Source organism: Acinonyx jubatus, chromosome C1 (genome assembly GCF_027475565.1).
Source record: "Acinonyx jubatus isolate Ajub_Pintada_27869175 chromosome C1, VMU_Ajub_asm_v1.0, whole genome shotgun sequence".
In the NCBI taxonomy this organism is placed as follows: domain Eukaryota; kingdom Metazoa; phylum Chordata; class Mammalia; order Carnivora; family Felidae; genus Acinonyx; species Acinonyx jubatus.
Window position 1 is genome coordinate 152792845 of NC_069381.1, and position 13323 is coordinate 152806167.

Below are 13323 nucleotides of genomic sequence, written 5' to 3' on the forward strand. Positions count from 1 at the left end.
TTGTTGCTGCCGTTGTTATGATGAGAACATACTCTCAAAGTTCTACTCTCATTGCAATAAAATGTGACAATTTAATGTGACATAGATCAGATTAGATTAGGAAGGGAAGTTGCTAGAAGTTTTCAAATTAAATGTTGCTCCAGTGGTTTGTGTTACATTCTATATATTACCTTTATAAGCCATCCAATAAAAATCTATAGATCATTCACTTGAATCACCTAAGGACATGAGAGATATATATATCAAGGAAGTCATCAAGAGAATCACAAAAAATGATGGAATTGCCCCCGTGACATGCTATGATGTCAATTCATCTACAGAACAATTGTGTATGTTTCTACTTTCTTGCAATGGGTTAGGCAGAAACATTTAGTACTGAACAGCATGCATGACACTGAAAAAAATATCATATATGTATGATTTTTTTTAGATAACCTGTGTAAAAGTGGTCACATATGTCTTTGCCTGGTTAAAAGCACAGAGCTGCATTCTTGATTGATCCAGTTTGTTTTTACCCCTGTGAGAAGTAAGAAGGTTAAGTACTGAAGTTTAGAAATGCAGAAGGATGAAATAGTTTAGTCAACTGATTTAAAATGCTTAGTCACATACCTGTAAGTAAAAATTAGTTGTATGTTAGAAAATACATGCTATAAGCTCAATGCAAAGCAGTATATTTGAAATACAGCAATAAGACTGAATATTATTCAACACAGACTTAAAAACAATCAACTGGATAGTTATAAAGTTCTGTTATTTAGGAGATGAATTTAAATACTGTAATATGCTAAGGCAATCTTTTGGTCTGTTTGCTCTGTATAACAAGCATTTAAAAGTAAGTGATTCTCAGTATTGGAGTGGGTGAGAGTAGGAGTGAGGAGTTTTTAAAAAGCATATTCTAAAATTAGCATTTCTTGATTTACTTGTAATTATCATATTAATTCAATTTTGACATTTCAAACAGCATTGAAGGAAAAAAATGTTTCCAAATTTATCAAAGTATAAAGAATAAGAAACACTGATTTAAATGTCAGACCAAAGTGTCATTGTTTTTAGACACAAACATATCCAATAAAGATGAAAGATTTTTCAAATAGTTTGAAACAAATCTGCAAAAAAGAAACGGGTAAGTAAAATTCTACGAGTCTTTTGTTTTGTGTTTTTAAGAATCTATGCAAAGGGGTGCGTGGGTGGCTCACTTAGCAAACCTACTGACTTTGGTTTTGGCTCAGGTCATGATCTCATGGTTTGTGGAATCAAACCCCACCTAGGGCTCTATGCTGCAGGGAGCCTGCTTGGGATTCTCCCTTTCTCTCTCTCTCTCTCTGCCCCTCCCCCATTTGCACTCTCTCTCAAAATAAATAAAGTTTAAAAAAAGAATCTATGCATAAAAATAGGATCAAATACCAGCTTAATTGCATAATTAAGGTATAATAGTATAATTATAATTATACATTTGTATAATTGTGACTAATCCCTAAATCTTGTCAAGTCAAATGCAGTTCTGGGAGAGGTTATTTTATTTTCTGAAATGCAATAACAAGAAAATTTCTAAACTGCCTTTTTGGTGAAGGTAATACTGTTTGAAGAAAAAACTGTAAAAATCTAAAGAGAGACCAAATAACAACATAATTAAAACCAACATGTGGTAAAGGGACATAAAATATTTAACCTTGATGACTACAAATATTTAAACAGTTTTTTTTACTAAATCGATAAAAGGAATGCATTTCATAACAAGTAAGCACATTTAAGTTTCTCCAAAGATAATGGCATTGAAAACTGAAGAGTGAATAGGTGAAGTGGTAGATGGATTAATGAGTGAGTGAATCATATAAACAATATGAATGTCTGTTCCTCTGCCTGGGATTTCCTTCTCCATTGGAGCCACACAATGAAATGATCTCCATCCTTTAGGGTCTGGCTCAAGTGCCACCTTCTCTCGCATGCTGTCAACCTGATATAATCTCTTACTCAATGCATCCTCAATGGACTGGTTTATTTTTCTGTTCCATTCTATGTTATGTTATTGAGGTAGACTATAACTGAATAAATCAGCATTAAGGAGGATGAGAAGCTAAATTTGGATCACTAATGCACAATATCACTATACCAGAAAAGTTGATCCTTAACTGCAACATTACAGGGCATAACAGAAAACAATTATATTCCTACTCACATCTTGCCTTTCTATCATATGCAATATAGCATTTAAGCTCAGGGTTCAAATTTTAAAAAGACTCCCAGAATCATCGGTGACTAATAAATATCATTTCTTAATCTTTTAGCATTTTAGTTATCTGTGAATATAGATGAATGATATCCATTCTCCTGGTTGTCATAAGGAGGAAAGTTATAGAATGTATATGAAAGTGGCAAATATGTAAAATTTTTCCTTGGTCTCTTTGGTGCTTTCTTCTTTTGGGTTCACTACTCAAGTGTTGAGTTGATCACTTGTCCTCTTATTTTCTGTGGTCCCTGGAGTGTAGTGGATGTTGTGGTGCACTGCCCAAATCTCCCTTTCAGAGAGCCTCCTCTTTTTCCAGCTACCAGGAATGTTGGGGGCTGAAGGTTCACAGCTGAGTCCCTGCAAGGGAAGTGTCATGCAGAAGAGAGCTGCCTCACCCAAGGTTCCATCTCCTCCCCTGGGAAGGTGACTCATTGGTAGGAAAGTACAAAGGCCTGACTCTCCTCCTTTAATTGGGACTACTCTAAAGGGTCATCCTAGTACCTATAGGAGACAACCATAGGATCAGCACAGGCCTCTGATGAAATTGCAGAGCATTTCAGTTTCTCCCTGTGCTCAATCATCTTGCTTCCCTCATTTCTTATAGGTGTTAGGTGTTGTTCCTGGTAACACTCCCCAGTAAATCTCTTACATACAGATTTCTCTCTCCCAGCTGGTATCCCAGAGAACCTGACTTTAGACTGACTCCCTGTATATTCTGTGGTTAACATAAATTAACACATAAAATCTCAACCTGTCTACAACTCTGACTTCTCAAGACCTAAGTTTCCAAATACATATTGTTCAGCATCACTTGGCTATCTTGCAAGTAGCTCACAATTAAGATGCCCCCAAATTAAACTCTAAATCTATTCTACCTCCTAAATTTTCTCCTTCCCCTGTATATATTTTCAATAGCACTGATATATATCCAGTCTTCTAAGATAAAACCTTTTGTCATGAGTCAGTTTGTATTTCCCAAAGGGGAATGTTGAAGTCCTAGCTCCTGGTCCACTTGAATATGACCTTATTTAGAAATAAGGTCTTTGCAGATATAGCTAAGATGAGGTCATTAGTGTGGGCCCTAATCCAGTGTAATCAGTGTCCTTGTAAGAAGAAGAGAAGACAGACACACAGGCAGAACACCATTTGAATACAGGGAATGTCAAAGATTAACAACCCATCATCAGAAGCTAGGAAAAAGCAAGGGAGAATGCTCCCTAGAGGCTTCAGAGAAAGTATGGCCATGCCCAGACTTCCATTTCAGACATTTAGAACTCTAAAGCTTTCAGAGAATAAATTTCTGTGAGTAAAGCCACAAAGTTTGTGATACTTTATTACGGCAGCCATGGGAGACGGATACACCCTCTGCAACAGCTCATGACCCCTATATCCAGATCCTGAGCCCTTACATATTAACTCGCAAGTATCTTAGAGTTTATCCCCTTCTGCCACCATCATTCCCTTAGCTTGAGCCCCTATCCAATATCCTTTGAAAAGCTGCAATAACTTCCCATCTTCTCATCTTCCTCTGGGGCTGGGCTTTACTACACTCCCCAAGGAAATTTTCTTTAGAAGAACAAGTTTGCTATGAACAAGGTATAATAAAAGACCCTAAAGTTTTCTCTTTCTGTTAGATAAAAAGAAATGTATTTTACTCTCTTGTCATGGTACATCAGGCTGTTCACTACCTGGCTCCAGTCTACCTAGGCAACCTCCTACTTCCCACCAGGTTCCCTTCATACATATGTAATGGGCCTTTTTACATCTGGGTCTTCCACATACACTGGGCTCTTTACCTCCATTGGAACAAACTCCCAACTGATCTGTAGAAAGAATTTTTCTTTTCAACATAAAACCCCCCTCAAATGCCATTTCCTCTGTGAAGTATCCCAATTCATTTTTAAGGTTGGTTACCCTCTCCTCTCTCCTGTCTGAATATTTTGTCCTAAAACTAAATTGTGTATTCATTCTCTTTTTGTATGTTTAATTATAATTTCTGTTTCTATATGTGTTTCTTCTCAAGGGCAGAAGCCTTGCTTTACTCTTTATCACTTAAGACAGTGCCACAGAGAAAGACCTTCAGCCTACATTTACTGAACGAATGAGTGCGCTAATGATGTGTCTTCCTCACGTCTAGCATGGATATGGTAACTGGAAGATGCTCAGTAAATGTGAATTGAACAAATGAATAGCAATGGTTTACAGAAAATGTTCTCTAATGTATTCCTGTGCAAATTCCCCCCTAATGATTAAAGTTAATGAGGGTTTTTTTTTGGACTTTAGTTCCTTATGGAACATGAAATTTTGCATAAGTGTGTTTGCAGTGTTTTAAGGTGACACTCTCCTGAAGGAGGGAAGTTTGATTATGTGAAATTTGAATATTTCATTGACCTCCAAGGACCTCAGCTAGTTCCTTCAAGACTTTGATATAATGTTTCAAAACTCTAAAGAACTATTAAGTAAAGCTAAGTATCTGCCTTTGGCTTAAGGAGGCATGAATAGGGCATCTTTCTCTCAGGAGATGTTTACACAGAATGTTTCCTCTCTGCTGAGTACACAATATGAGCACATTCACTTAAGCAGCCTAAATAAGTAGATACATTTGTCAAAAGAGCAGTAAAGAAGTATTTGGGGATTAGATTCACAATAAATAAAGGGGCATCTCTGAAAGCTGTAAGAGTCTGTACTACTGTAACATCATATGAGGCTGTTATTGTTTTTAAATATTTTGAGAAATAAATTTGGATTAACTTAATATTTTCCTCTGAAATTTGCATACACTTCCAAAGTCCATGTTACAATTCTATAAACTGCTTCTTTTTTCATCTTTGAAGCAGAGAAGGAAGTAATCTACAGTGATAGAAAACAAAGAGAATGGCTCTAATCATCTAAGAAAGAGCTCTCCATTAAAAAAATAGTTATTAATTTAGTGTTTTAGAGTTTTAAACATTGAGATTTGGCACAATTAAAAGAAAACTACGCTTAAGAATTTAGTTAAGCCAGATGCCAATCACATTAATTGCAGGATGCGTGAAGTAATTTTTTTTTCCCCTTCAGCAACTCTTAGCACAGTGCCTGGAGCATAGTAGATCTCAACAAATATTTACTGAATGATTGGGTGCATTTCATGCTTCGTTTGAGGCGCATAATAAGGAAGCACTTCATTGCTAATGATAAAAATCTATGCAGTGTGTTATTAATGTTTCCTGTGTGCTTAGAGGACTGCAGTGTGTCTCAGGAGGAGGCTGATTTTGAGAGGGGCCATCAGTTCAATGTCTGCATTCTGAGAAGCAGCGACAAGTCCCATGGGCCCATGGGAGATGACAGTATGTCTTTCTCAATTCTGAGATAAACTCTATCTTCAGAGAAATGCTGCTGTTCTGTTGCCAATTATTTCCTCAGAACTGTTTAAGTTATTTTACTCAACACTTTATTTAAACTCATCTCTTTGGTCATCCTTTAGGAAGGTATTTTATTATAAAATGTTTTTACTTCATTCTGGAGTGTACTATCAGGACAAGGACACTTGCCTATCTGAGAGCTGATATTAGTAGAAGATGGAAAAGTGTCCATCAAGTGCAATGGGAAAATAGAATGCTAGGCCCTAAAAGAGAAGTTTTATGCTTGTTTGTTTGTTCGTTTGTTTTTGTTTTGTTTTGTTTTGTTGACGAAGAGGGGGGAAAAAGGAGAGGTGTCCAAGGTCAAAGGTGTTTCTCTCTGTTCAAAATGCAGATTATTCAACAGGCAAAGGGGGAAATATCCCCGGCCCATGAATAAAGATAAAGATATCTCAGAAATCTGGGTCAAAACAAGCTAGGGATGAATTTAGGTTCATATCCCACACCAACTCAATCCATCATGGTGGCCACTGGGAACACCACTGATAAGGATTCTGAAGTGGCTTTCAGACTTAGGCAGAGAGAGTTCAAAAGATATGCCTCCAAACTGGCGTGTGAAACAAGCTCCCTGCATCTTTTACACAATAAAATTGTGAACCATTGATCTACATAATGCTACCTCTCTTGAACTGAACCTGCAGCAAATAGCTACTTACAGTCTATATGTGACCACTCGATTCCATATCATAATAACTGTTAATCAGGCATTTACTTTCCAGCAGACATGCACCTAATTATTTACGTACACCATTTACTCTTCATTACAATTCTCTTTTTCATATAAAGAAACTAATTTTTTTTTGTAAATTAGTGAAGACCAGAGAGTTAGTAAATATCACAGCTAGAATTTAAGGCAAGTAGTCTATCTCCAGAGGTTGTATTCTTAAACATATCTATCGCAAAGTAGTGCTTAAGACTTACTGACCTAAAGGTATTGAATCAAGTTATTACTTTCTGTTGGGTAATCAAGATTTATCCTTGGGGCAAGGTTCATCAAGAACATGGCAATCAGTATTTCAAGAATATCTTAGGCATGAAAAAATTAGAAAGTTGCAAAGGAGAGAATAAGCAGTTCACAAATATGGGAACTGAAGTGGAAGCTGAAGATTAGGGGAATTATAGCAGGGAGGTTAGCATGGAAGAGTAAAGAGGCACTTTCAATAAAGAAAATATGCTTTTTTTTTAGTGGTCCAAGTATAAAAACAAAAACAAAACCAAGTCATAATGATAAACATTTAAATCTCAAGCACCTGGAAAGAAAGACTCCAGACACAGGGTTTCCCAGGTCACAACAACTTAATACTACCTCTAAGTTACCTAACAGATTTCCTATATATCTTGAACTTCTGTTATTTCTCAAGTCCAGTATATTAAAGTGGGTTTGAATGTACTCATGCTGTGAGATATGTCATGGAAAACTGTTTATGAAAAAGGGAAAAGTTTTCAAGTCCACAACTTTAAATCTGTACTTTTAGATGATAATAATGGGGGTGAATTCAACAATAAACACAATGGCTTACATTGTTTTAGGGCTTACCAACTATTTCGTATCTATGGTTTTTCAACTCTGATCTTCACTAGCAGAAACATGAGTAATTGAATTAGTTTCCCTTTCCACATGAGACCAAGCTCAGACCATTGTTCCTGAAAAGGGGTATGTGGAATCTGATCTTCCACTTTAAGTTGAAATAACATCAACTTAAATTTGGAGATTTTGGATACAGTACTTCTTCCACGTAAAGGTTTTAAAAATAAAAAAATAAAAATCCTATCCTTTTGTCATCTTGGAAAGAATTTCTTTGGATACTTAGAAACACATACTCTTAATTTTATATACTTATGTATTCACTTAATATTGAGGATTTACTCTGTACCAACTGGTCATATGGCCAGGAGACAGACAGACAGATAAGCATGTGCATGCACACACACACACGCGCACGCACACACACACACACACACACACACACTGGTATGTATCTTTATTCCAAAATCCACTAGCAATTCATGGAGGGCAGGTCTTTCTTATTATAGGGCTAAGTGGATAGAAAGCATTTGATAAATGCCTTTCGAATACTTTCAAATGTGACCTAAAGAAAGGAATAATATTTTTAGGTAATATCTTGAAACTTTAAAGAGATGCCATAAAAATATTTTGTCGTAAGACTCACTTATGGTTATTATATTCCATATTAATAAAATATAGTTCAATGAATAAAAACAGTAAACACTATCACTTTAAATATATGTGACCAGGTGTGGAGAAGGAGGATATAAAAACATTTTGATAAAAGGTTCCTGTTCTCAATGAGTCTATAGCACCATTTAATGAATACAATAATTTGTCCAAAAAATTAAAATATAAAGCTAAATAATAAATCCAGGAAAAGTCATAAAATTGTGTAGGGTTAAAATGAGTACAGCTCCTATCTCTCTGGAGAGAAATTAGGAAAGACGCAATAGCTACCCTTTTGATCACTCTGAGTACTGTACTAAACATTTTACCTGTTAATTCTTGTAACCCTCATGCAATCCTGTGATGTAAGGACTAATAAATTTACCCATGAGGAATGTCTTAAAGATGCGCATAGGATTTTGACCAAGGAAGGAAATCCCAAGCAAAGTCAAGCACGATGCCAAGTGTTTGTGGTCCAGAAGGAGACCAAGCAAGCAGTAGGTGACACAGCTGGTCAGCTGGTGGGGGCCATGGTGTGAAGACTTTATCTACTGTCTATAATTCAGGAGACTTGGGAGACAAAGGATACTTCAAAGGAGTGACATGATTGGGATTGAATCTGAATAAAATTAATCAAACAAATGAACTCGAGTAGATGGAAAATGGAAGCAGAGACACCATCTGGGACTCTGCTTGGTATGGTTTAGGCAGGAAGTAATGAGTGAGAAGGCAAAGGTGATGAAGAGGTGTGGTGGCTTCAACAGACACAGTGGAAGGAGACTGTATAGGACTTCACAACTGATAACAAAAGGGGATGAAGGAAGGGAAGACTGAAAGGTACCCAGCACTTTCAAATCTAGCCCAGTAGGATTGAATCACTTATGAAGAACCAAGTAAGTACAACCGTTCAGAGGAATCTTTAGGAACCCATTATGTGAACTCACAAACAAAAGAAACTATCCATCAGTTTGCAATATTAGAAAGAACTTATCACAGCAAAAATCTGAAATTTCAGTTCATTGCACACTACTTATTCATATGAAACAACGCGCATAAAACAATCTTACCCCTTTGCTGTATTCACTATCTGAATCACTGCTGAGTTCCTCAGTATTCATATTTTCCAAATCAGATTCCCCAGGTGCAATCGGCACTGTCACTGTGAGGTTGGGGTTATGAATAAATGATTGACAATCACTTTCTTCCATTAAGTATTTGTCCACACTGCTTCCCAAACCACTGATTTTATCTTTTTCTTTGTGGAAATTGTGATCTTTGCTCATTTCGGCAAGTGTGCGGTTAGAGATATAGTTTTCTTTCTTACTATTCAGATCTTCTGCTCTTCCTGGGTCTTTGGGAATCTTTGGCTTTTTGGAGAATGCTTTTAGAATAAATTCACGTAAGGTTTGTTTCACATAATTTACTCCCTTCCTAATTCTGGCAACTGCAATCTGGAGGTTATTTGCATCGGTGTCTTCTTCAATTGCTGTAAGATTGTCTGAGCTAAATGAGCTCAATAATAAAGCCAGAAATAGGTTGAGGACCTATATCAAGAGAAATAGGGAGACAGGAAATGAAAAAGAAAATAAGCACACTTTTCTGAAATACAGGCCAAAATCCAAACCAGCATTAAAGATTTCTGTACTTCTTCACACATAGGTAAGAGCATGCGATGGGGCAGAGGACAGGCGGGATTCCTCATCACTCTCTCTGGAACCTAGCTCCTGTGAACTCTGGAGAGCAGAGGTCAGCCACACCCATGAAGGACTTAGCCTGAGGAGCAAAGAGAATGTTCCCTCCTCATTATCATTATGTCATTCTTATATTCATTTCTGCAGCAGGAGTCCCTTGGGCCAAATTCCCTTTTATGGGCCTAAAAAGCCTTCCTAACATTTACTATAGTTAATATTTATTACCTGTGAGGAAAAACTAGAACAAGAAAATTGTGATTAGTGTTTATTGTGCTGAAGTAACCTAGGCCAAGCTCGATGTTCACTTTTCCCAGAAGTTAAATGTCAGTTTGTTGCAACAAATGGAACAAAGAACACTTGCAAACCTCCTGTAATAAAATATTCTATCCAAGAATTGTGCCAGCTTGCAACTTAATGAGGCTTTTAAAGCATAGAAAAGGGCCTGCCTACTGAACCCAATTCAAATGAGATAATGGCATTATGATTGAGTGGCTTTATGCCAATCATCTAGCCCTGGAAGAGATAATAAAAGAGGTCAGGACAACTCCTAGCCTTGAAGAAAAGTCCTGTTTGTGTGCAAAACCACTTGTTTTTCCTCCCTGAGGTAGGGGTCCAGGTGAACTCAACATTGTGAAAAGAAAAAAAATTCTCATGGAGGGTTGAAAGTATTTACATTATATTTAAGTGTTGTTTTATGTAGGAAACAAAAAGGTAATTGAAACACCCTTTCACTAAATACTAAATACTCTTTCACATAAACACCCTATGAAGTGTCTTCATAGACAAAAACATCTACCTCACTAAATAATCAAATTTAGGTCAATCTGAGGAGAAGGGACTCACACCCTCACACCTGAATTTGGTCTCATCTAAAACAGTTTTTCAGAGACGTAAGTAGAAGAGCACAGGTTAAAAATGTCTATGTTAATATGTTTGATTTAAGAGAAGAGTCCAAGGGGGAGCAAAAAGAGAAAATCACAGAAAACAACTGTGATGAATCACTGAGGAATTCTGAAGTAGTTTACTTTCATTTTGGTCTTTATTGTCAATGAGAAAATGTATTTCATTATGAGATAACATGTTTGTGTGTGTGTATATTTAACAGGAATGTTGATGAGAAGCCAAGGGCTCATTCTACTACTTTAGCCTCCCTAATCAATGCAAGTGTTAACAGATTTCTCTTTCTTCCTTTCAAATTTGTAATTAACTTTATTTTTTTCCACATTTATTGAGATGTAATTGATGTATAAAATTGTGTAAGTTTAAAGTGTACAGTGTGTTGATTCGATATACTTATATATTGCAAAATGATTACCACAATCGTGCTAAGGAACAACCCCATCATGTCAAATAATTACCTTTTGTGTGTGTGTGGTAAGGACATTTAAGATCTATTCTCTTAGCAACTTTCAAGTATATAATATGGTAATGTTACCAATTACCATGATGTAAATTAGATCCCTAGAATTTATTTACTTATAGCTAGAACTTTGAACTTTGGCCACCATTTCCCATGTCCCCCACTCCCTGGCCTCTGGTAACCACATTCTAGTCTCTGTTTTTATGAGTTTGACTTTTATAAGATTCCACATATTTCAAGAATATGCTTCATCACATCTTCATAAGGATAATAACAATAATTTTTATTCCATGAAAAATCATAACAAGACTCCACTATTTTGTTAAAATCTACCAGGTATCATAAATAACAATACCATTTTATATCACATATCCATTATCATATTAAGCAGAGAAATATTAATAAAATGTATATTTGATTCAACATTATCTGATTAATGTTCTTTGCCAGTTTCCTGATATAGACTTGAGATTACTAAAATCTACTTTTCTGAACTACCCTCTAAAACGTATGGTTTTTAACCATTTTAATTAATTGGTAGTAAAATGACTTAAGGCGTAAGTGAGAAAAAAAAGTGAGAGATCTGTTTAGCATATAACTCTAATATGCAGAGGACTATATCAGAAATATAAATTTTTGTGTCTTTCTTTTTAGATTCTAATTGTACATCAATGGTAATTCCTTATCCAAGAGTTGGTTATTTATTTTGTGAATTACACTTCTCTTATCTCTCATTATCACTAGCAAATAATGAACAGATATCAACATGAGGCAGTCATTACCAATTCTATATGGATTAAACATTCACCAAGATACCCCATCTATTTTTAACTATAAATTCATATTGCTTTTCAAAGTGTATCATTACACTCACACCTGTGTTCAAGCTTAAATATTGTATTATGTATTATTCAAAGACCCATTTCAAAATTCTTCTTCGAGTCACTATTTAGAACTGCTCTCCTTTTCTTCCAAGTGTCAAGAGCATTTTATTTTTGCCCCACTGCTAGCACTTACCACCTCTTCCTTACCTGATAATTTGGTGTACCACTTTTCTATGTCCATAGAATGTAAGTACCTTGAAGAGAGGGACTAACTCATAGGTATGTATTTTTAATCATCCTGCAATACCCAAATATATTTCCTTTCACAGAGAAAGTACTAAAAATATTGAATGAATAAGTTGAGAGAGCCCAAGGAATCCCACTTACTTCATACATGCCTGAGCGAGTACTAAATATTTAAATTAGTCGTGATCCGTGGCTTTGGTGTGGTATGTTTTGACCTCCTGTATCTTATAAAGAGCTACATTTCAATATTTTTATGTCAACATTTTATAAGAAGTATATGAACAAGTCACATTAAAGGAGCTTATAATACAAATGTTAAATTCAGAAGAAGAACCAAAGAGAGAATATTTTATTTCATATTGGGAATTATAAACCTACATAAAACTAGGAAATTTATTACTACAACTGGAGGATGATTAATAATTACAGAATTCAAACTCATGGTGTCTATATTTTGTGCAGATCTAGAATTTGTATTGCATAATTTACTATGTATACGTCTAGCCATTTAATGGCACAAAACAATACCATTTAGGATGTGATTTGATAAATGTAGGTTTCTGTCCTAGACTCTGAATTACTTTTGATATGGGGGCTTCAAGGACAAAAAAAAAATTAGTAACTTATTTTCAAGCCAGTGGGAAGTGTAAGTACTAACCATATAGTTGTTACCATACCCTAGCTCCTGAGATACCTAATCCAGAGTCTGATGCCAAGCTGACAGACTAAACCAAGTCAACATGGTGGCTTTGAAAATTGAAGTCAGTGAGTCATGGAAGAACATCTTATCCCAATTTTCTCCTTTGGTAAGCTTGAAAATTTTCACCAATAAGTAGGTAGAAAGGAACAAACAAACAAAGAGTACAAGCCAAGAAAACACTAATGGAGACATGTTAGATCAATTGTTAAAGGGATATTATAGAGCAGTGGTGGGCAAATTTCTTCTGTAAAGAGCCAGATTAAAAAAATACATATTTTGGCCTTTGTAGGACATAGAATCTCTAGGACAACTATTCAACACTGCCACTGCAGAGTAAAACAGACATAAACAATATGTAAATGAATAAGCATGTCTGTGTTGTAATAAAATTTTTCTTACAGAGCCTGAAATTTAAATTTCATATCATTTCTATGTGCCACAAAATATTATTCTTCCTTTTATTTTAACCATTGAAAAAATGTAAAAAAAAAGAAAAAGAAAAAAAACCCCAACATTCCCAAGCTTACAAGGCCATACAAAAACAGGTAGTATGCTGGATTTGACCCATGAGCCATAGTTTCCTGATCTTTGCTGTAGATCAGGAAACTATATCTTATTATGTCTGACTATATTTGACTGTAGTGCAATGGGACCAGTCCTTTCAATTGCCTTGTTCTGTTACAGCTTCATTTTTATTACTG

General features: G+C 35.6%; 1 protein-coding gene and 1 long non-coding RNA gene across 8 annotated transcripts in view; one reads left to right on the top strand and one right to left on the bottom strand.

Annotated features, from left to right (window-relative positions):
* LOC113598200 (uncharacterized) overlaps nucleotides 1-13323 on the top strand; it is a 117146-nt gene that overhangs the window by 96774 nt on the left and 7049 nt on the right. For all 5 annotated transcript variants that reach the window (XR_008295408.1, XR_008295406.1, XR_003418827.2 and 2 more), the window contains one exon: nucleotides 12605-12728. This is a non-coding gene — a long non-coding RNA (uncharacterized LOC113598200). The remainder of the gene's footprint in view (nucleotides 1-12604; nucleotides 12729-13323) is intronic.
* The window catches only part of SCN9A (sodium voltage-gated channel alpha subunit 9), a 165553-nt gene that overhangs the window by 51955 nt on the left and 100275 nt on the right, over nucleotides 1-13323 (bottom strand). For all 3 annotated transcript variants that reach the window (XM_027055575.2, XM_053215223.1, XM_027055576.2), the window contains one exon: nucleotides 8869-9345. In XM_027055575.2, coding sequence (XP_026911376.2) covers nucleotides 8869-9345 — 477 coding nt within the window. The remainder of the gene's footprint in view (nucleotides 1-8868; nucleotides 9346-13323) is intronic.